The 21,911-nt window shown below is 42.8% G+C and overlaps 1 protein-coding gene across 1 annotated transcript; it reads right to left on the reverse strand.

The window, feature by feature from the left end:
* Window positions 1–11,326: 11,326 nt before the first annotated feature.
* On the reverse strand, window positions 11,327–21,620 carry CCNA1 (cyclin A1). The gene is made up of 8 exons (XM_052650247.1): window positions 21,447–21,620; window positions 17,484–17,730; window positions 17,171–17,295; window positions 16,490–16,713; window positions 14,957–15,161; window positions 13,135–13,248; window positions 11,890–12,023; window positions 11,327–11,378 (listed from the first exon to the last, which is right to left on the reverse strand). The coding sequence occupies exons 1-8, from the start codon at window positions 21,609–21,611 to the stop codon at window positions 11,327–11,329; spliced, it is 1,266 nt and encodes a 421-aa protein (XP_052506207.1). The 5' UTR covers window positions 21,612–21,620.
* Between the last annotated feature and the right edge of the window lie 291 nt (window positions 21,621–21,911).

Here is a 21,911-nt window from a genome sequence, read left to right on the forward strand (position 1 = left end):
TGCTACATAGGATGGAAATTTCTAATTCCAGAAAACAAAGGCATATGTACCCATCCCTCCTTATATGCATGTATATCTTTGTATATTTGTATTATTCATTCATATATATAATCAGCAATGAATTTGTTTTGGTCAAGAATGATTCACTGGTCTCAAATTAGACAGGTAAAGCAAAAACAACAGCAGCAGCAACAAAGACCATCATAGCATCATTTAGAGACTTGAGCTTCACGCTTCCTTTCAAGCACCTGACATTTTCATCTTCTGGCAGCCCCATTTTTAGTGCCTCCCTCCTGTCTGGCCAGAAATTAAACCTTGACAATCTTCCATATCCCCCTGAAATCTGATTATAAATCACATCTGTATGTCTTCTCAGCAGCAGGCAGGAGCTTCATATTGGGTTGCAGAAATCTACACGGCTGGAGCTAAACTGTGATTTTATTCGAACACTGCATGAAAGCTGGAGAATTATAGGCATAGCTAATAAATAGATCTCTAGGAGAAGATATAAAAGACAGAAGGGGGTCAAACAGAACAAAGAAACACAGGCAGATAGACACAGTGTGGTCTCCGTGGCAAAGGTTGAACAGGAGACTGCTTCTTATCAAAATTCCTACCAGGAGCCATCCTTGAGTTAAAATTAACAAACATTTACTGTGCTTCCCATGTGCGGCAATGATCCAGCTCTGGTGATACCAGGACAAAAGAGGGTGGTCCCAAGTCCTGAAGGAGCTTAAAGTCTAGGGGATCAATACCCAGTGTGGTAAGCTAGTGAGGTACAGAATGCAACTAGGAAAGAGAGATGGGGCATGTGGCCAGGAAGGGGGATGGGACCAGAAAATACTTCTTAATGAAGATGAAGTCTGAGATGTGTCTAAAATTTCTCACGCTGATGCACAATGGGCAGACCGTTGAACTTTGAACCAGAAGCAGATTGTTTGAGTCACAGGTCCAGCATAATCACGCATTAGTTGTATGATCCCTGGCAGGAATCACAGCTGCTTCCTGATCCTAAACTTGAGTTTTCCACAGTTTCTAGAGTTCCTTTCTCATGAAGCATTCTAGATCCTAGCTTGAGGCAGGGGTCAATATATAGTAGCAAAGCAAAGGCTAATAGAGTTTTGCCAAGAGAACCCACTGGTCATAGCAAACACCCTCTTCCAACAACACAAGACTCTACACATAGACATCACCAGATGGTCAACACCAAAATCAGATTGATTATTTTCTTTGCAGCCAAAGATGGAGAAGCTCTATACAGTCAACAAGAACAAGACCGGGAGCTGACTGTGGCTCAGATCATGAACTCCTTATTGCCAAATTCAGACTTAAATAGAAGGAAGTAGGAAACCACTAGACCATTCAGGTATGACCTAAATCAAATCCCTTATGATTATACAGTGGAAGTGAGAAATAGATTTAAGGGACTAGATCTGATAGACAGACTACCTGATGAACTATGGAATGAGGTTCATGACATTGTACAGGAGACAGGGATCAAGACCATCCCCATGGAAAAGAAATGCAAAAAAGCAAAATGGCTGTCTGGGGAGGCCTTACAAATAGCTGTGAAAAGAAGAGAAGCGAAAAGCAAAGGAGAAAAGGAAAGATATAAGCATCTGAATGCAGAGTTCCAAAGAATAGCAAAGAGAGATAAGAAAGCCTTTCTCAGCGATCAATGCAAAGAAATAGAGGAAAAGAACAGAATGGGAAAGACTAGAGATCTCTTCAAGAAAATTAGAGATACCAAGGGAACATTGCATGCAAAGATAGGCTCGATAAAGGACAGAAATGGTAGGAACCTAACAGAAGCAGAAGATATTAAGAAGAGGTGGCAAGAATACATGGAAGAACTGTACAAAAAAGATCTTCATGACCCAGATAATCATGATGCTGTGATCACTCACCTAGAACCAGACATCTTGGACTGTGAAGTCAAATGGGCCTTAGAAAGCATCACTATGAACAAAACTGGAATTCCAGTTGAGCTGTTTCAAATCCTAAAAGATGATGCTGTGAAAGTGCTGCACTCAATATGCCAGCAAATTTGGAAAACTCAGCAGTGGCCACAGGACTGGAAAAGGTCCGTTTTCATTCCAATCCCAAAGAAAGGCAATGCCAAAGAATGCTCAAACTACCACACAAATTACACTCATCTCACACGCTGGTAAAGTAATGCTCAAAATTTTCCAAGCCAGGCTTCAGCAATATGTGAACCATGAACTTCCAGATGTTTAAGCTGGTTTTAGAAAAGGCAGAGGAACCAGAGATCAAATTGCCAACATCCGCTGGATCATGGAAAAAGCAAGAGAGTTCCAGAAAAACATCTATTTCTGTTTTATTGACTATGCAAAGCCTTTGACTGTGTGGATCACAATCAACTGTGGAAAATTCTGAAAGAGATGGGAATAGCAGACCACCTGACCTGCCTCTTGAGAAACCTATATGCAAGTGAGGAAGCAACAGTAAGAACTGGACATGGAACAACAGACTGGCTCCAAATAGGAAAAGGGGTACGTCAAGGCTGTATATTGTCACCCTGCTTATTTAACGTCTATGCAGAGTACATCATGAGAAATGCTGGACTGAAAGAAGCACAAGCTGGAATCAAAATTGCTGGGAGAAAAATCAATAACCTTAGATATGCAGATGACACCACCCTTATGGCAGAAAGTGAAGAGGAACTCAAAAGCCTCTTGATGAAAGTGAAAGAGGAGAGTGAGAAAGTTGGCTTAAAGCTCAACATTCAGAAAACGAAGATCATGGCATCCGGTCCCATCACTTCATGGGAAATAGATGGGGAAACAGTGGAAACAGTGTTAGATTTTATTTTGGGGGGCTCCAAAATCACTGCAGATGGTGATTGCAGCCATGAAATTAAAAGACGCCTACTCCTTGGAAGGAAAGTTATGACCAACCTAGACAGCATATTCAAAAGCAGAGCCATTACTTTGCCGACTAGGGTCCGTCTAGTCAAGGCTGTGGTTTTTCCAGTGGTCATGTATGGATGTGAGAGTTGGACTGTGAGGAAATTGAGCACCGAAGAATTGATGCTTCTGAACTGTGGTGTTGGAGAAGAGTCTTGAGAGTCCCTTGGACTGCAAGGAGATCCAACCAGTATATTCTAACGGAGATCAGTCCTGGGTGTTCATTGGAAAGACTGTTGCTAAAGATGAAACTCCAGTACTTTGGCCACCTCATGCAAAGAGTTGACTCATTGGAAAAGACCCTGATGCTGGGAGGGATTGGGAGCAGGAGGAGAGGGGATGACAGAGGATGAGATGGCTGGATGGCATCACTGACTCGTTGGACATGAGTTTGAGTAAACTCTGGGAGTTGGTGATGGACAGGGAGGCCTGGTGTGCTGCGATTCATGGGGTCGCGAAGAGTCAGACACGACTGAGCGACTGAACGGAACTGAACTGAACTGACCCTGCTACTGGGAAAAACTGAGGGCAGAAGGAGAAGGGAGCGACAGAGGAGAGATGGTTGGGTGACATAATCTACTCAATGGACGTGAGTTTGAGCAAACTCTAGAGATACTGAAGGACAGGGAAGCCTGGCATGCTGCAGTCACTGGGGTAGCAAAGAGTCAGACATGACTGAGAGACTGAATGGCAACAAAGCATCAGATCTGTGAAGCTTGGCTTCTTGAGTTAATGAGAGAGAGGAAGAGCCTTGAGGGCTTCCCCGCCATAAACAGAGGCCTCACCCATGGTCTTTTCCCACTGTGTGATGTGGAATAAGCATTTCAGAGGACAGGAATGGTGCCTAGAGACTAAATGCTGTTTTTTGGCACATTTCTCTGAGTTATACTGCCACATAAATGTCATTAAGTATTCAAGAGAAAGTGAGAGGCTGGCAGAGATGGCTCCACCTCCAAGTTCAGTTGTTGTTTCAGATGCAGGAAGGGGAAGCAAATAGAATATTAATTTTTAAAACCTCTATCTTAATGTATATAAATCTTGTGTGCGTCCTTAATCACGTCCGACTCTTTGGGACCCCATGGACTGTAGCTCACCAGGTTCCTCTGTGTATGGAATTCCCCGGGCAGGAATACTGGAGTCAGTAGCTGTTCCCTACTCCAGGGGATGGAACCCAGGTCTCCTGCATTGCAGGAGTATTCTTTACAGGCTAAGCCACCAGGGGAGCCCATGTAAATCTTTCCTCACTGCTTATTTTTACTGTTGCTGTTTAGTTGCTAAGTTGTGTCCGACTCTGCAAACCCATGGACTGTAGCCCGCCAGGCTCCTGTGTCCATGCCATTTCTCAGGCAAGAATACTGCAGTGGGTTACCATTGCCTTCTCCAGATCTTCCCCACCTAGGGATCAAACCCACATCTCCTGAATCTCCTGCATTGCAGGCCAGTTCTTTACCACTGAGCCACCTGGGAAGCTGATTTCTAGCAGATAATGGTGAGGCCTAGAGTTGACAGCAATCCTTAGAGCAAAAAAGTTGAATGCATTTACCAAATCTTGTAGCGTATTGTCTGCAAACAACAGCCAAACTTTATCACACTCTTATATTTCTGAGTTAGGTGCTGTAGAGCAGTGCCTCTCAAACTTTCATCTGCGTGTGAATCACCTGGATGTCTTATTAAAATTCAGGATTAAGTTCAGTAAATCTGCTGTGGGGCCCAAGGCTGTCCATTTCTAACAAGCTCCCTAGGTGATACTGGTGTTGCTGCCCACGGACCACACTTCGAGCCCCAAAACAGTAGGGGATACAACAATGAAATCGCATTTCTTCTCTTAAGGAGCTTGTATTTTCCCACAAGATGGACTGTTCTTATATTAATGCTTAAAAATACCAGCATGAAACTTCTCAGATTTTATTTTTTAAGTTGCAGAAAAATAGACATAAAATTTACCATCTTAGCCATTTTTAAGTGGACAGTAAACTTCTCATTGTTGTTTAGTCACTTAGTCGTGCCGACTCTTTGCGACCCCATGGACTGTAGCCTACCAGGCTCCTCTGTCCATGAGATTTCCCAAACAAGAATCCTGGAGTGGGTTGCCATTTCCTTCTCTAGGGGATCTTCCTGACTCAGGGATCAAACCAGCGTCTCCTGCATTGGCAGGCGGATTCTTTATCACTGAGCCAACAAGGAAGCCCTGTACAGTTTACTAGTGCTAAAAATATTCACATTGCTGTACAACCAATCTCTAGAACCTTTTCATCTTGCAAAACTGAAACTCTATATCTATTGAACAACAACTTCTCCATTTCCCCTTGCCAAGCCCCTGGCAACTCGCATTCCACTTTCATTTCTATGAATGTGACTATTCTGGATACCTCATAGAAGTGGAATCAGCATTTGTCTTCATGTGATGGCTAGTTTCACACAGCATAATATCCTTAAGGTTAGCCCATGTTGTATCACGTGTCAGAGTTTCCTTAGTTTTTAAGGCTGAATGATATTCCATTGTATGTATGCACTACATTTTCTTTATCCATTTACTTGTCAATGGACAGATCATTTTAAGAAACTTCTAATACTTTTCAAAACACACGCCTGAACGATTCTCTGATATATAATACTAATATTTACCTTGGGGGCTCAGTTCCTCTCAAAAAGCCAGTGTCAAAGAGTTATAAATTTTTAGCATGCTATGCTGTCAGAAGTTTGTAATCAGAATTTTAGTTTCTCCTGAAATAACAATAGTGATAATAGAATCACTAAAAGCCTAATAACATATCAGACATTTTTTATTATTCCAGAAATCCCTCATGTCAATATTTAATATACAGTCAGTCACCATCTTGGGAATTTGCATTAACGGCATTTAACAGGTTGCCCCCGGGGGACCCAAGGAAGAAAGCTATTGCTTGCCTAAATTGCCCGTCCTCTGCTTGGGTACCATGACAATAGCTGTAATTGCACCTAAGCAGTTAGGAATCTTTCTTAATATAATTTGAGGAATGCTTTAAGTTCAGAACACTGCAATAATTGACTATGAAAGGATTATATAAAATTTATTATACTAACAGATAATTTAAATATATCTGTACAAATCAAATTGTAAATAACATAGAAATTAAAATGTAGATTAGCTTGGGTAATTATTTATCCTTTTCCCCTAGGGCATTATATCTGATCTGTGTTCCTTGAAACATTATTATCCTTTTAAACACTGACAGGTTTGTGTAAGGAACATTTTCTCTAGACAAGTACATTTATTCCCACCTCTTAGGGTTTACAAGGCTTCTTGGGTGAGTCTGGGGCCTCCCCAAAACAGACGTGGAGACAGGTGTAGATATGCAAGAAATTTATTGGGGGGATCACAAATGAGATAAAAGGGGAGGAGCTAGAGAAGGCATGGAGACCCTGCAGACAAGGATACAAGCCCCACCTCTGTGAAGGAGCGAAGGGGAAGGAGGGTTGCATACGAAGAGTCTCCCACTATGGTACAGTGATAAGTGTTCAAAGACTGTCCAGGAGACTTCCCTGTGAATCCTCTAAGGCAGATAGAGGAATACGTGAAGACAGCAGTGCCCTGGATGTACTTCTCAAAAAAGCCACTGTGTTCCTCATTCTCATCTAAGACATGCCTTTTGTTTCAAGACCCTAATGAAAGTTTTCCTTTATTATCCAGTTTCTTACACTGGATTAATGTAAGAATGACAGAGAGTGAACTTTTTACAATATGTGTATACCATACACTGTTACCGCTGACTGTGATTTTTCATTTTAAACTCATTTTATCCAAATGTACTTTGAAAAGCATCATGCTTTGTATATTCCCAGCAATATCACTTCATATTTGAATAAATTGAGGGCTAATGATTGTAAAAAATATTACCCATTCATTCACTCATAACAAAATATGATGGAATCTCTAGGATGAAGCCAGATGCTAGGAGGACAGGGATGAAAGGAGGAGAGACAGACAAGCAACAGCCAGTGGGAGTGAGAGACACCTACCCTGGGGCTGACGGGGAGGTAAGGCCAAAGGCTAGATCTGAAGAATCGCGTCAGAGTTTGCCAAGCAGTACAGTAAAGTGGGAAGTGTTTAAAGAGAGCAATGAGTGTTCGTGAGTGAGTAAAGGGATGGGGAACAAGGGCCACTGGGGAACTAGAAGGAACAAGGCGGGGGTTACAAAGCAGAAGCTCTTCCTTCCAGGTGGGCAGGGCCTGGCTCATTCGTGAGCCTGCATCCCCGCCCCCTATTTTATCCCAGTGGTGATGCAGCACTAAAGAGTCAGACGCAGGAAAGAGATGCCATCCACTTCATTTCAGAAAGCCCTGGAAGCAGGCAAAAGGTAACTGAAGAGCCATGAGGAGGTTGCTACAGTGATGGGTGTATATGAGAAATGACGGGGGCTGAGCCAAGGCAGTGACAGGGCGAGCATGAGGAGAGAGGGATCTGGGTGTTGGGGAAATAACCCCTATTATGTTTTACTTCTAGAAGACATTCTAGTTTGACACATCATCTCAGTGTTATGCACCTTTCCCAGCCCTTCTCTTGCCCTCAGCGTCAGAACCGCCACACTGAATTGTCCACTCCAAACAGATGCGGTTAATCTTCCCACTTCCCTGGCTCTTATTTGCAGGGGAGGAAAAGAGGAGAGATGAGATACCATCCCATTATTTTGAAGACCTGAATACATATCACTCCCGGCTAGTGGTTCATCATCCTAAGATTCTGCCATTCTCAGCAGAGAATTCAGTTCACAACTAACCTTCAAACTTTCTGCCCAAGCACCCTCAAGTTTAAGATACATAAAAAATAAAGTGAATTTTTGTTGGCGTTTACTTTTTCATGCATTACAAACTTTCTACAGAGTTGGGCAGAATCTAAGATCACTGAAGCTGGTGTTTCCCAAGGGGTAACACACACACACACACACACACACCCCGGAGGACGAAGGAGCAGTGAGCACAGGTAGCCTGGGTGAACATCTGTCCTGGAAGGTGAATAGGACTGTGGGCACAGTCTTTCAACTTACCTGCCTCAGAAAACTTCACCTCCGGGGGTAAACTTCCATCTGCTCATCCTTTTTTGACTCATTTTAACTGATCTGATTTCCCATGACCTCCTTCCCACATCCCCTCTCCCTGTGCGTTTCCCCTCCCCTCCCTCATCGTTACTCTAGCTATTGACCTGTTGACCATTCTGTTTTTTAAGAATACTATCAATCGCTAATAAAAGACATACTAGAAGTCAACAATTAGCTTGCTGCCTAAAGCAAGCTCACACACATCCTGTGAGACTGCAGTGAAGATCTTCCCGGAGTAATGGGGACATCAGGTTTTATGCACTGGGCCTTGCCCTGGAGCCGGGATGCTAAAATAAATGGGGTCATGGCCAGGAGCCCTGAGGAGAGTGTCCCATCTGCCCGACCCCCCAACTCCCACCACCACCACCACCCCCCCAACCAATCTGGACACAAGCATCAGAAAGGCAAGGCCACTCTCATATAAGTAGTGTGGGCTTCAATTTCAAGGTTTGAGTGTACATTCGAATAACACGTTTTCATTCTGGTGGTGAGAGCTTAGGAGACAGAGGAACCATTTGGGTGTACTGAGCTTCTCTCTTGGGGTCCTGATAACATGTAGGCAAATGCTGTTCCCCTAGTCCTTTCTCATGGCCCATGTCAACAAGGGCCCCTTGATTCACAGCCTTCTCTGAGTCGCCATAGGCTTTCAAAAAGCCCACAGAGGCAAACAGAGGTAGCCCTCCCAGATCCAAAGCCCTGCCTAGACCGGCTTCCTTTAATGGCTGACAGGCAGTGGGCAGGAGCGGGTCAAAGAGAAAGATGGGAAAAAAACAAGAGAACAGATATGAGATAAGAACAGATACGTATGTTCACTTAAAACTATATAATAGTATAACCAGAATCCTAGTTGTCCACACAGATCATCTCAAAATACAATGCTGCCTAAAACATGTATCACTGAAGAATCTGAAAGATGGTCAATATTCAGGAAATTTTAAAAACAAGCATTATTGTTTATGGACATGTTCTTATAAAATATAAAAACCATGGTCAACACTGAATTTGGGGAAGACAAAGAATGGGATGAAGGAGGGACACACACCGCAGGTTGTTACTCTCTCTTAAGCTGGGTGGGAGGTACACAGGTGACAGTCATAATTGTATATTTTTAATAAAGTATTTCAGGGACACAAAAAAGTAATAAGAAAGGAAAGCCAAGCTGGAGACCACCTTTGTGCAATCTGTCAATGTGTGTGTTGCAGGATGGGAGCAGGTTGTGTACAAACCACCGGCCCCCAGGAACATGAGAGTTGTGGGTTCGGACTTCTGTGGCCTGGAGCATGGTTTTGTGACCTAAAGTCAAGGTCAAATGTTAGATCCAACTTTAGAAACAAAAGCCTCTTTTGCAAAATAACATAAAAAAAACAGAGAATCTAGTATTGATACAGGTCCTAAATCCCTTTTGTGAAACTTATGCCATAAACCACAAAACCATTTAGGGAAATGTTGATTTCTTCAGTGGTATCAGAAATGGAGACACCTTGAGAATATTTATCTGCAGGAAAAAAGAAAAAAAAAGGCTATGCCAGACTCTTTTAAGGGCTTGTGGAAACTTAAAAAAAAAAGAAAAAAAAAAGGTTTCACAAAACATGTCAAGTATGGCTGTATTTTTATACTTATAATTCCATTAGGGTGCATGCCTGTCATGTCCGACTCTGTGACCCCATGGACTTTAGCCCTCTAGGCTCTTTTGTCCATGGAATTTTCCAGGCAAGGATACTGAAGTGGATTGCCATTTCCTACTCACTTGAAACAAACATCTGATTTGGAGTTAATTTCATCTACTCCCATTCTTCCACCTGGGTCTGATATTTTCTGTGTAAAGGAAATCTGTTATTCTCTTTTCTGCAGAGCCATGTGGCCTGAGCCATGTGGGCTGAGCCCAGGGGCAGGCCTGGAGGCAGAACACAGCCAGAGGCTCCAGGGCCTCCAGGCCTGCTGGCCCAGGGCTACTAAGCTGGAGATTAGCAACATTTCTGTGCAATCCCCAATAAGCACCACTCTCCCTCAGGGCCAAGTCTACTCTTGATTTTCCTTCCAATCTTTAAAAGAAAGTTAAAACGAGTGCATTTTTCTCCAGTTTTCCCCATCCCATATACTATATTATGTGCTGAAAGGGACCATGTATGAGTGCATAGTGAGTGAACTGTAGGATCGTGAATAATGTGAGTTTCAGCTGCATTTAGCATGGATATCTTCCAAGGATGAACATGAGGGATTAGCTTAATTTTTAAAAATTTTATTTACTTATTTCTTTCTGGCTGTGCTGGATCTTCCTTGCTGCGCAGGCTTTTCTCTAGTTGTGCCGAGTGGAGACTGCTCTTCGTTGCGTGTGCGGGCTTCTCACTGCAGTGGCTTCTCTTGTTGTGGAGCACAGGCTCTAGGGTGCACGGGCTTCAGCAGTTGCGGCTCGTGTGCTCTAGAGCTCAGGCTCAGTAGTTGTGGCACATGGGCTGAGCTTCTCCGAGGCATGTGAAATCTTCCTGGACCATGGATTAAACCTGTATCCCTTGTACTGGCAGGCAGATGCTTAACCACTGGGCCACCAGGGAAGCCCAGGACTAGCTTAATTATTACGAGGTCCCATCGTATGGTAAAATTTTCTTCTTCTACCTCTCCGAACATCTTCTAAAGCTGAATATATGCTTGATGGGTGACTAAATCAAAACTGGACATTGACATAAAAGTCCTTTACAAAATAAGCATCATAACCCTCAATTAGAATTAAATTAGGTAAATTACCCCTCTGAGGTACCTGATAACATTTATTCTTCAACCCACTGTCTTTACCTCCCAGGGCCCGACAGGGACACTAGAATGGACAGTGCTTGCTTACGCCCCTTCGCTAATCCATCTAGGCTTGGCATTCACCCTTGCCAGTTTACGGAGAGCTACATGAGGAGTAAAAACATAGGAAGAGAAAAGTCTCAGGGTAGCAATTTACCAAACACGAAAATCTCTGGATTCTTCAGAACACTTAATCCTAACAGCATACTGGATTTATAAAACCAGTGTAGAAGCACTCTTAAAATAGAAAAGACATTTGTAATACTCTCAACTAAAATTCCAGGCAAGCATGTCACCCATAGTCAGCAGTAAATAAGTCTAACACATGGTCAGAAGGCAGGTTTATTCTTTAGAAGGTACTAGACTATATTACAAGCTACTACATCTAAGAGAACCTAAATACACTTACATTCTAAAAAGTATGTCACCTATATCACAGCAACACTAGTTTGACACAACCTGCAGGAAACCTGTAAAAATCACGACCGAGTCTGTTGGTCAGGAGGTTAAATTCCGAAGGCGCTTTGGCTCTGAAACTCACTGCAGAGGAAGCACCATGGGTGGCTCCATGAGAGACACGTGCATGTACCTGAAACGAGGCCCACGGCAAGCTCAGCACGCACCGAGGACTTTGGTTTCATAAAATCTCACATGGGCCCCAGAAAACTGTCTGGTAGTTTTAACGGAAAGAACGAGCTGGCTGACTAGACGTACTCTGGAAAGTGTTAGTTGCTCAGTTGTGTCTGACTCTTTGCACCCCCAAGGACTGTAGCCCGCCAGGATCCTCTCTCCGTGGAATTCTCCAGGCAAGAATACTGGAGTAGGTAGCCATTCCCTTCTCCAGGGGATCTTCCCAACCCAGGGATTGAACCCAGGTCTCCTGCATTGCAGGTAGATTCTTTACTGAGCCACCTGCTACTCTACAAGGTGACAAATTATAAATCTAGGCCCTGCCAAACTGATATTCTTGGTTTGACATGAGACCCTACTTTTCCAGCCCAGCATCATGTATAATTTGTTCTGTTTTTTAATTCTGAAATTACTATCACTTACTAAAGTTTTAAGTAGTGAGCCTAGATAAGAGAATTTCTGGAACTTACTTTGAAGCCTTGTACTTCTCCCTGATTGCTTGCTGAGGTCGATGGGGTATACTGAGGCATGTTTTATGTAGCTCACTCAGGCAAGGCACGATTTCACTTAATGAATAGCCTGTAAATGTGGCGAGGGTTTCTGGCTAATCAAGACAAAAGAAGAAATTTGTATCATAGAGCTTGAAGATCTTAACATATGATATCAGAAATCTGAAGATAAAACTGTGAACTGAAGGGAATTAATAGGTATACTTAGTAAGTATCCATGTTCATCTCAAAAGAAACCATAATCCTTCTTCAGAGCCTTTAGGAATAAGATATTAGGAAGAACAGTCAGAGTTCTAAATTTGCTCATATTGTACAATTATAAATGCCTAATTTAGGGGAAATTTATTCTCTTATGAGCAGGATTTTTACCGGCCCCTGAAGAGCTTCAACTTACTTGAACACTCTATTTAGATAGAATATGGGAAGATTCTTAGCCAAATGCAGAATAAGAAATAAGAATTTTAGAAAATAAAAGTAGATGCCCTGCTCTCTTAGCACAAAAGTGAGCCTTCAGAACCAACTCTTAGGGGCCCATCTCTAATCCTGCCAGCTATCACGAGCCAAGAAGCAACAATAATTCCCTGTTCCCTTGAAAGCCTCATACAACCTCTGACCATCCTAACTGGACCGAGGTTCTTTGACATGGAGGGGAAGAGTCAACATCCTTTGCCTTGAAGTGGTCAGCACGTACGCTACAAGGGAACTCCCTACATAAGTGTGGGCATTGGGGTTTCCAGGCCAGCTTCCACTGAACGAGCATGTCACCACCATCTCCTTGACCTCCTGCACCCTCTGTGCCCCAGTAAGCTAAGCCACAGAGTCCAAGCCGTGAACACTGGCCAGCTACACGTTGTGATCTGGGGGTTAGGCAACTAGTTCCTTATAAAACTAACTCTCCCTCCTAACAGGCCCACCAGTTTTAAGCCTTGAGTTACCAAATAGACTTTAGACAGGCCTTGGGGATCATCTTGTTGTTGTTGTTTAATCACTAAGTCTCTTTTGCAACCCCATGGATTGTAGCCCGCCAGGCTCCTCTGTCCATGGCATTTCCCAGGCAATAATACTGGACTGGGTTGCCATTTCCTTCTCCAGGGGACCTTCCCAACCTAGGGATTGAACCCACATTTCCTGCACTGCAGGATACTTTATCACTGAGCCTCCTGGGAAGCCCAAGTATCGTCTAGAAAGAATCAGTTAGAATCTTACCCAGAAGTGCCTGTTCACAGTATAGTTTGCCAGGCAATAAGCAGCTGCAGCTATCAGTGAAGGAAGGTATTTCAAGAACGGGTCAGCTTCAAGGAGACTCAGTTCTGCTACGTACTAAGCACAAGAGAGAAAGTCTCATTGGAATTAGGAATCTGGCTAAGGTTCCAAGTAAGCCTAGAAATGTCAAGGGAACAAACTGTCATCTTTGTTCAATGTGTATCTGGTGATAAGCACAGAAATAGATGCTCAAAAGTATTCATTGAGTCAATGATCATCATGCCTGTCCATAACCAGAATAACATCTATGTTTTAATACATTTAATTACAAGTAAATTTCAGTATTGTATAGGCAAGGCTCAATATTTGGCCTATCTATACAGTGTACGTGATAGGTTACCTATACTAGTACTGTAGGTTTATGCTGGTCAAATAGCATTCCTCTAGCCACGGGAGTAGGCTAGAGTCTTCAGTGAAAGGCAAAAATATGTCCATATTATAGCTATTAATTTATCAGGTGGGGGTGGGGAGGGATAAACTGGAAGATTTGGATTGACATATGCACACTACCATATATAAAATAGATAATTAATAACCTACTGTAGAGCACAGGGAAGCGAAAGTGAAAGTCGCTCCGTTGTGTTTGACTCTTTGTGACCCCATGGACTATATAGCCTATGGAATTCTCCAGGCCAGAATACTGGAGTGGGTAGCCTGTCCCTTCTCCAGCGGATCAGGCAGATTCTTTCCCAACTGAGCTGTGAGGGAGCACAGGGAACTCAACTCAGTTCTCTATAATGACCTACATGGGAATAGAATCTAAAAAAGGGTAGATATACATACATGTATAACTGACTCACGTTTCTATACATCAGAAACTATTACAGCAATGTAAATGAAGTATATTCCAGTAAAAAATAAATTAAAAATTTATCAGGCAAATGCATGCAGTTCATTGGCTAGAACAGTACCAGGGGGGACTTATCAGATTAAAAGAAATATAGTGGGAAATTTATAGAATGTTCTTATTGCTCTTTGAATAGCATATAAATACCAGATATATTAGATCATAGTGGATGGGAACCAGGTTTTCCAAACCAATACTTTAGTGACTCTAACTGAAGTTCTGCTCCTGCTGCTGCTGCTGCTGCTAAGTCGCTTCAGTCGTGTCCAACTCCATGCGACCCCAAAGATGGCAGCTCACCAGGCTCCCCCGTCCCTGGGATTCTCCAGGCAAGAACACTGGAGTGGGTTGCCATTTCCTTCTCCAATGCATGAAAGTGAAAAGAGAAAGTGAAGTTGCTCAGTCGTGTCCAACTCATCACGACCCCATGGACTGCAGCCCACCAGGCTCCTCCATCCACGGGATTTTCCAGGCAAGAGTACTGGAGTGGGGTGCCATCGCCTTCTCCAAACTGAAGTTCTAGGACTCCAAAATGACCAAATAGTGCTTCTTTACTTAACATGTTAGAATGAGACTAGAGCCAAATCAAACCATATTTATCTGTTTCCTTTCTGTAAACCTAAGAGGTACTGCTTGCCTGTGGTCTGTATACAACAAGAGAATAGTTTCCAAGCTTACATTTTTTTTTTTTTCTAAGACCTGTGGGTGATTAGACAACCCACATCTGCCAAACATGATTAATGGAAATGTCTCGTAGTTTCTTCAAACATGAAGAAGTCATGTTCTTCAAATTAGTTCTCTTCCAATTGCTAAAAAGCTTTTCTGGGCCCAAGGCAAAGAACTGAAAAGGAAGGAAGACCTGAAGGAGGCTACTTTTTTTACCCAGTTGGCACTGAGGGTCTTGGAAGTCACGTGGCCTACCTTGGCCAGGTTCTCAGTCCTGATGCACACTCCTTGCCTCCTTAAGTACTGAAGGAGGAACTGGTTGGTAGTTGGCACCGTCAGATCAAAAGCCAGGACCTTCAGGAGCAAGTGTTCCATCCTCAGCAGTTGTCGTTTTGTGTAGGTGTCATCGGTTATGTAGACAAACTCATCTACTTCGGGTGGATATATTTCTTCATATTTCCTACAAAAGAGAAAGAGTTTGGGAAAGTAAAGCTTGATTCCTCTGACTCTCTTTCTTGTGCTATCCCAACCAGGCTTGTCACGTGGCCCTTGTAGACTTAAATATCACTTATAAATCATGAAATGGTATAGGTGTGAAAAAATACAGAAGCTTTTTTCCATAAAAAGCATGAGTATGACAAGGATATGTCATACTTACTGCTATGAGTAGTAAAGAGACAATTTTCAACTAGGGATTTTAGGTTTTGGTGTCTGATAAGCTGAAAGTTTCTGAATGACAGACATGCAGGTAAATTCCTCTTAATTCTACAGACTTCATCTTGTGGAAAAGAATTTTATGTTGAACGGGGAAAAAAAATCTCCTTAGGCCTTAGATTTTTTTTTTTAAAGACTGTACTCAGCTTTTTCTATTGAATTAGCAAAAGATGTTCTGTATCCGAGAGAAAGATAATGATTTCACTGATATCAATTCTCTGCTTTTGCTTTTGTTTCTCCTTTCCACAGGGAAATTTTTGCACAATTATAATAATTAATAAGTATAAAGTCTGAGACCAGAAGAATAGAAAGGAAACTACTATTCACCATCAGGTCACTTATTTAAAAGAAACTTAGCCACAACCCCAGTGCTTTTCTACACAAATAAGGCTTCCCTATTGGCTCAGATGGTAAACAATCTGCTTTCAATGGAGGAGACCTGGATTCAATTCCTGGGTTAGGAAGACCCCCTGGAGAAGGGAATGGCTACCCACTTCAGTGTTCCTGCCTGAGGATGCCATGGACAGAGGAGCCTGGTGGGCCACAGCACTTGGGGTCGCAAAGAGTTGGACACAACTAACACTTTCACTTTTAGCCACAACCCAGAACTTTTCTACACAAATAGATATTGTTATGAATGACTGATAGTAACAGGAATTAGCTACAATAGTTTATTCACTGTAACCAAATACACTGGGTTATTATGAGTCACTTGCTAGAGCTTGGAGAAGGCTTACATAAACCCAAATCTCTTTAAACAGGGCTTTTACTCACTGTAGAATATAGTCAAAAGACTACTACGAAATAATTAAATTAGATTCTGAATTTGAGCTGATGGTTGCCTTAGTCATGATACTGAACTTGTCATTAAGAGGATCTTAAACATCCAAGTTGAAGAGTGAACATGTGGTGAGATTCAGTTGCTCGGTAAACAGTGTAAAAATAATGATATTTTATCCAAGGAGGCATGAGTAAGTTTTAATTATCAAGCACTGTATTTCTCCAATAAATGGGAACAGAAATCAAGTGTTTAGACAGGCTGACATTTCATGTTATTTGAGCTGAAGGACTTACGAAGCCAGGAGAATAGCTGCTGTTCCTACAAGCTGTAGTTTCCCTCTAAGAACAGACATGCAGGAAAGAAACCTGTCCAGGAAGTTGACAGCCAGGTAGAGGGTCTCTGCGCGGAGCTTGTACTCCTCTCCGACCTCAGCCAGCCAATCCACCAGAATGGTCCTCATGCTTTCTGTGATGTCTGGTTGTTTCCTCATGTAGTGTGCCTTGGGCCTGTGTCTTATCTGTTTGGGGAGAGAGTTTTTTTTGATGTTTAAATAGTTGTTATCTTATAAGGATCACTCCACAGTACAGTTGCTATTTTTAAAAAGCTCCTGAGCAAAGGTTAGCAGGAAATTCAGTCAAAAGCCAGAGAAATCTGTACATCATGATATGGAACAAACTGTGCAATTCTGGTTCTGTAATGCAATTTAGTTAACGAGTAACTTCAAGGAGGAGGGACATGGCAATAATGGTTCTTCCCAAGAGTGAAATACTTAATATACAAACTCTTTTGAGACACAGAGAAACAGTCCAAGTAACTGCTACTCACCGCACCCAACTATTATTTTTCATAAACGTTCTCATGCTTAGATGTCACAAGGATGCCATTCGCTAGTGGTCATGGCCAAGAGCATATAACTACGTTAATACAGAGTGCTTGGGGTGCTGGAAATTGAAGGAGAAGTTGGAAAAACTCACTTCAGCTTCTCTAAGGTACTGATGAATTTCTTCAGCATATTCAGTCACATTTATCACATCTGTACCAAAATCTGATGCATCTTCAGACTGGGAGTGGAGAGATGAATCTACCAGCATAGGGGAAACTGCAGGGGGTGCAACATTATCAGGTAAGACATTTCATTTCAAAGCTAGTTCCATCCACTAACCCTCTACAGGCAGCTCCAGCTCCACAGTTACTGCTCCAGGGAGTTCTCTTGCTACTTCTATGCTGCTGAACACTGCAGGCGATTGCGAAGACAGGGTACCGTCAGCCATGGGCAAGTCCCATTACCTGTGTTAAAATCCAACAGGAAGTGAAGGTCTGACTTGAGTGCGCTGGTGTCTACTTCATACGCATCCTCTAATGCCATCCCCTTTCGCCCTGAGCAGCTATCTCTGTCCCCCTGTTCAGGCTCATCCATGTAGATGTCAAATCCTTGCTTGGCAGGTGCCTGAACCCTACTGTCCGACAGCGCTTTCTTTCCAGCTGGAGGGAAGGCATTTTCTGATCCAGAGAAACACCTGAGTGTGGTGAGCCCCTAGAAAAGGATGAAGTTTTTGTGTTAGAGGCTTACCCCAGAGCCCGCATAGGTGCTAAGAACACATGTGACTCAAACCAGCAGGCTGGAAAGATGAGAGGAATCTGAATTTGAAATATCCATGTCTGCAACTGAATTTCAGAACCTGAAACTTCCAAAGGATTACTTTGCCCTTATCTTTGTCTATATGTGACGTCTGGGGAAGGAGCTAACCTAAAATTTGTCATCTTCCTCATGTATTTATCAAAGGAATGCAAAATTATAGAAAAAAAGAAAAACTACAGCTCTTCTCCAAAGCGAACTAGGTACCATACGTTGGGGGGCGGTGGAGGGGGACTGTAAATCAGCTTTTGTGCTTGTAGCATGCCAGATTTTTATAACAACCCAGCAAGGTTCTTGACACATAGTTACAGAGTCCTCCTTAAAGTCAACTCTTAGTCAACAGGCTCCTGGAAAGGTCCCATTTATACACAGTTATTCAGAAACATGATGCTTTTAGAAATATGTACTATGAGTTAATTCTCTTACAAGCTATGGAACACTATTAGATGACATAATGAGAAAGAGAAATGAAATTCTAGACATTTTTAAAAGTATAATCAACAGCATCTTCTCAGCAAGTTAGGTGTGGGGTGGGAGAAAAAGAAGAGTCAAGGATGACAAAGTTTTGGGGTTAAATAATGAGAAGAATGGATATTCCATTTATTGAAATGAGGAAGACTTTGGGAAGAGCAGGTTGGGCCTGGAGTCAGTGTTTGGTTTCACCTAATTTTGAGATGCCTACTGCATGATCCAAGTAGAGATGTCAAGTAGATAGCTAACTTGAGCCTGAAACTTAGCTGAGAGTTCCAGACCAGAGATAGAAGAAGGAATCATCAACAGAAAGATGGTATTTGTTGCCAGGAGACTTGAACAGATTGTGAAAGGAGTGAGTGCCAATTCAGATCAAATACTAAGCTCTAGCACACTCTAACTTTCAAAGAGTGGATGAAGAAGAACCAAGATAATGAGGTGTGGCCAGTAAGCGAGATGAGAAACCAGAAGACAGCTATGTTCTCTGGGCTAAGTCAGAAGAAACTACTTCCAGAAAGAGAGAATGACCAACAGTGTCAAACACTGCCATTCAGACAAGTAAAGAAAGGATTACGAATTGAGGCAAAGAGAGGGACTTCCCAGGTGGTCCAGTGGCTAAGACTGCACTCCCAATGCAGGGGACCTAGACTCAATCCCTGGTCAGTAAACTAGACCCTGCATGCCACAGCTAAGAGTTTGCATGGTGCAACTGAAGAACCTGCATTCTACAACTAAGACCCATTGCAGCCAAATAGATAGTAATTTTTAAACAAATATTTACAACTTTAAATAAGAATTGAGTCTAAGAGAACAGAACGAGAAATCGAGACAGAGTATCTGTTCAGCAAATACTTGCATGCGACCCTGGCCGGGCGTGGTTTTTCTAAACACTGGGAGTACAGCAGAAAACGTGGTATCACAAATCCCCATCCTGATAGAGTTTATAGTAGAAAAATTCTCAAGAAATACCGCCATATGTGGGACAGTTGCTGTAAAGAGCTTTGTAGTTGAAAGGTTTTTAAGATTGGGAAAAAAAAAAAATCACAATATATTTGCATTTGGGTTTGACCCAGTAGAGAAAGAAGAGCTGATGGAATGATATCCTTGAAGAGGCAAGAGGGCATCAGGTGTGCCTCACACATGGGGTGCACCTTGCGTAAGAGCAGGAACACATAGGTCACGCAGGGAGGAGGGTGGCAGGGCATACGATACATGGGGGCATGTGGAAACTCACAGTTGCATCTATATTTTTAGGAAAATAGGATATAAAGTTATAAGCTGAGAGGCAGGATGGAGATAGAGGCTTTAGAGGAGAAAGAGAGAAGGGAAAGTATAAAATAAAAGATTTCTATAGGACGGTTGTAGCGGAATAGAACCGGGAAATGCGGAGGTAGCACCAAGCAACATAGAGGGTAACTAACAGTTACGAATTTACAGTGAAACCACTAAGCACAGGGGTAGCTGCCCATTCAGGAGAGGTTTTAGACTTCCTGTTTTAATTATTTGCTTATTTTTAATTGCAGGATATTTGCTTTCCAATTTGTGTTGGTTTCTGCCATACACCAACATGAATCAGCCACGGGCATACATATGTCCCCTCCCGCTTGAACCTCCCTCCAACCCCCTACCTCATCCCACCCCTCTAGGTTGTCACAGAGCACTGGGTTTGAGCTCCCTGCGTCACACAGCGAATTCCCACCAGCTCTCTATTTTACATATGGTGATGTACATGTTTCAGTGCTACTCTTTCTATTCATCCCACTCTCTCCTTCCCCCACTGTGTTAGACTTCATGTTTAAAGAAGTACACCGTGTCGCTAAGCAAATTAAGTTTGCTAAAACCACCTTTACTCAGTTTTTTCCAAAGCTTGAAACAGATTACTTTGGGTAATTTTCTCCCACTAACCAGATGCCACCAAGACACAAATGACTTGTGTCATTGTGTAGAAGAGGAGTAGGAGTAGTCAGTAGATGAGGAGAAGCTTCTGATCTGGCCTCCATCATGACTTTTATTTGGGTGGGAAGGCTTTCTCAAACCTCTCAAATCTTCTCACCTGTAAAATGGAAAGGATACCTGCCTACCTACTCCACTATACTACTGCCAATAGATATACAGGACAAGCTTATGAGAAGCTGGTGTAATAACAGACTTGAGGAAGTTTTGTTGTTGTTGTTGTTTTAATCTCAAAATTCATTCTTAAGGATCCAAACTCCTTATTTGCATTTTAAGTGTTGAATTTATTTACCCTCTGTTTACATTCTATTAAGGGAGGTACCTACGATTAATTAAGCACAAGCAAACGGACATTAGATGGCCCACGATCTTCTGCCCAACTGTCCATTATCAGTCCTGGGGAGAAGCTGACTTTCAAAGCACACATTTGGAAGTAATCTAGTATACTGTGATCCAATCCTGATTCTAATACCATCACCAATGAACTTAAAGGTTATCGGAGATGCTTCAGGGCACAGCCTAGGTCAATCTGAATACCATTCTGATCTAGAGAAACACCAGTACCACAAGTTAATTTTGGAGAAAAAAATCACAACCCACTCCAGTATTCTTGCCTGGGAAATTCCACGGATAAAGAAGCTTGGCAGGCTACAGTCCATGGGGTCGCAAAGAGTCGGACACAACTTAGCAACTGAACAACAACAGTTTATTCTGGTGCATTCACAATGTCCTTTTAGCCCAGAACCAAGTGCTTCCCTGGTGGCTGAGGGTAAAGCGTCTGCCTGCAATGCGGGAGACCCAGGTTCAATCCCTGGGTCGGGAAGATCCCCTGGAGAAGGAAATGGCAACCCACTCCAGTATTCTTGCCTGGAGAATCCCATGGGTGGAGAAGCCTGGTAGGCTACAGTCCACAGGGTCACAAAGAGTTGGACACGACTGAGCGACTTCACTTTCACTTTCTTTTAAGTGACTTTATACATATTTGACTTAAACAGTTCCTAATAACAAAGAAAATTATTTAATATTGCTAGCTGAAAAAGGGACCTTATAAAGTGCTCTTTTAAAAAATCAGTGCCCCTACAGGCCAGATTCCAGGGCTGAATACTCAAGGGGAGTTTGTGCAGAAAATCTCAAGAGATCCCACTTCCCACCAAGACACGGGGGCCTTCCCAGCTCTTCCCAGGCATTACCTGGCCACAGGTCCTCCTGTACTGCCCATTCTCAGTTAGCACTCCTAGTACTGTTCTTTGTGGTGGATCCTGGCCGAACTGGCCTCTGGTTATCATCTGACAGGCATCAGGACCTCGGGCCACTGGAGCCAGCACTACTCCACTCTTGGAGCTGCTGAGATGCATAGCCTCAGTCTCCACAGCTTACTGCTGTCAAGGAAGGAGAAACAGACAAGCCGGTTAGTCAGCCTCTTCCACCAAGGATCCAAGGATGCTGAGACTCTCTAGAAGACAGAGCCCTGTGACACAGGATCTTCCTTGCTGTTATTAGGGTTGAAAGGGCCTGAGCCACAGTGCAAGTGATCAAAGCCGCTTTAAACCAAAACGATGATTTGAATCTCTCCAGCCTTTCTTCCAATACCTGGCTGATGGCTGGAAGAAGAGAAGAATATGACAAACCTCCAAGCCAAGACACTAACCCCCACA

The sequence above is a fragment of the Budorcas taxicolor genome, chromosome 12, assembly GCF_023091745.1.
Source record: "Budorcas taxicolor isolate Tak-1 chromosome 12, Takin1.1, whole genome shotgun sequence".
Classification (NCBI taxonomy): domain Eukaryota; kingdom Metazoa; phylum Chordata; class Mammalia; order Artiodactyla; family Bovidae; genus Budorcas; species Budorcas taxicolor.

Coding starts and splice junctions, on each gene's coding strand:
- CCNA1 (XM_052650247.1), bottom strand. CDS start 21,611: ATGCATCTCAGCAGCTCCAAGAGTGGAGTAGTGCTGGCTCCAGTGGCC. Junction 13,249..14,956: donor GGACTGAGAACCTGGCCAAG/GTAGGCCACGTG, acceptor TCTTGTGCTTAG/TACGTAGCAGAACTGAGTCT. Junction 11,379..11,889: donor GAGAAGTACAAGGCTTCAAA/GTAAGTTCCAGA, acceptor GCCTCGTTTCAG/GTACATGCACGTGTCTCTCA.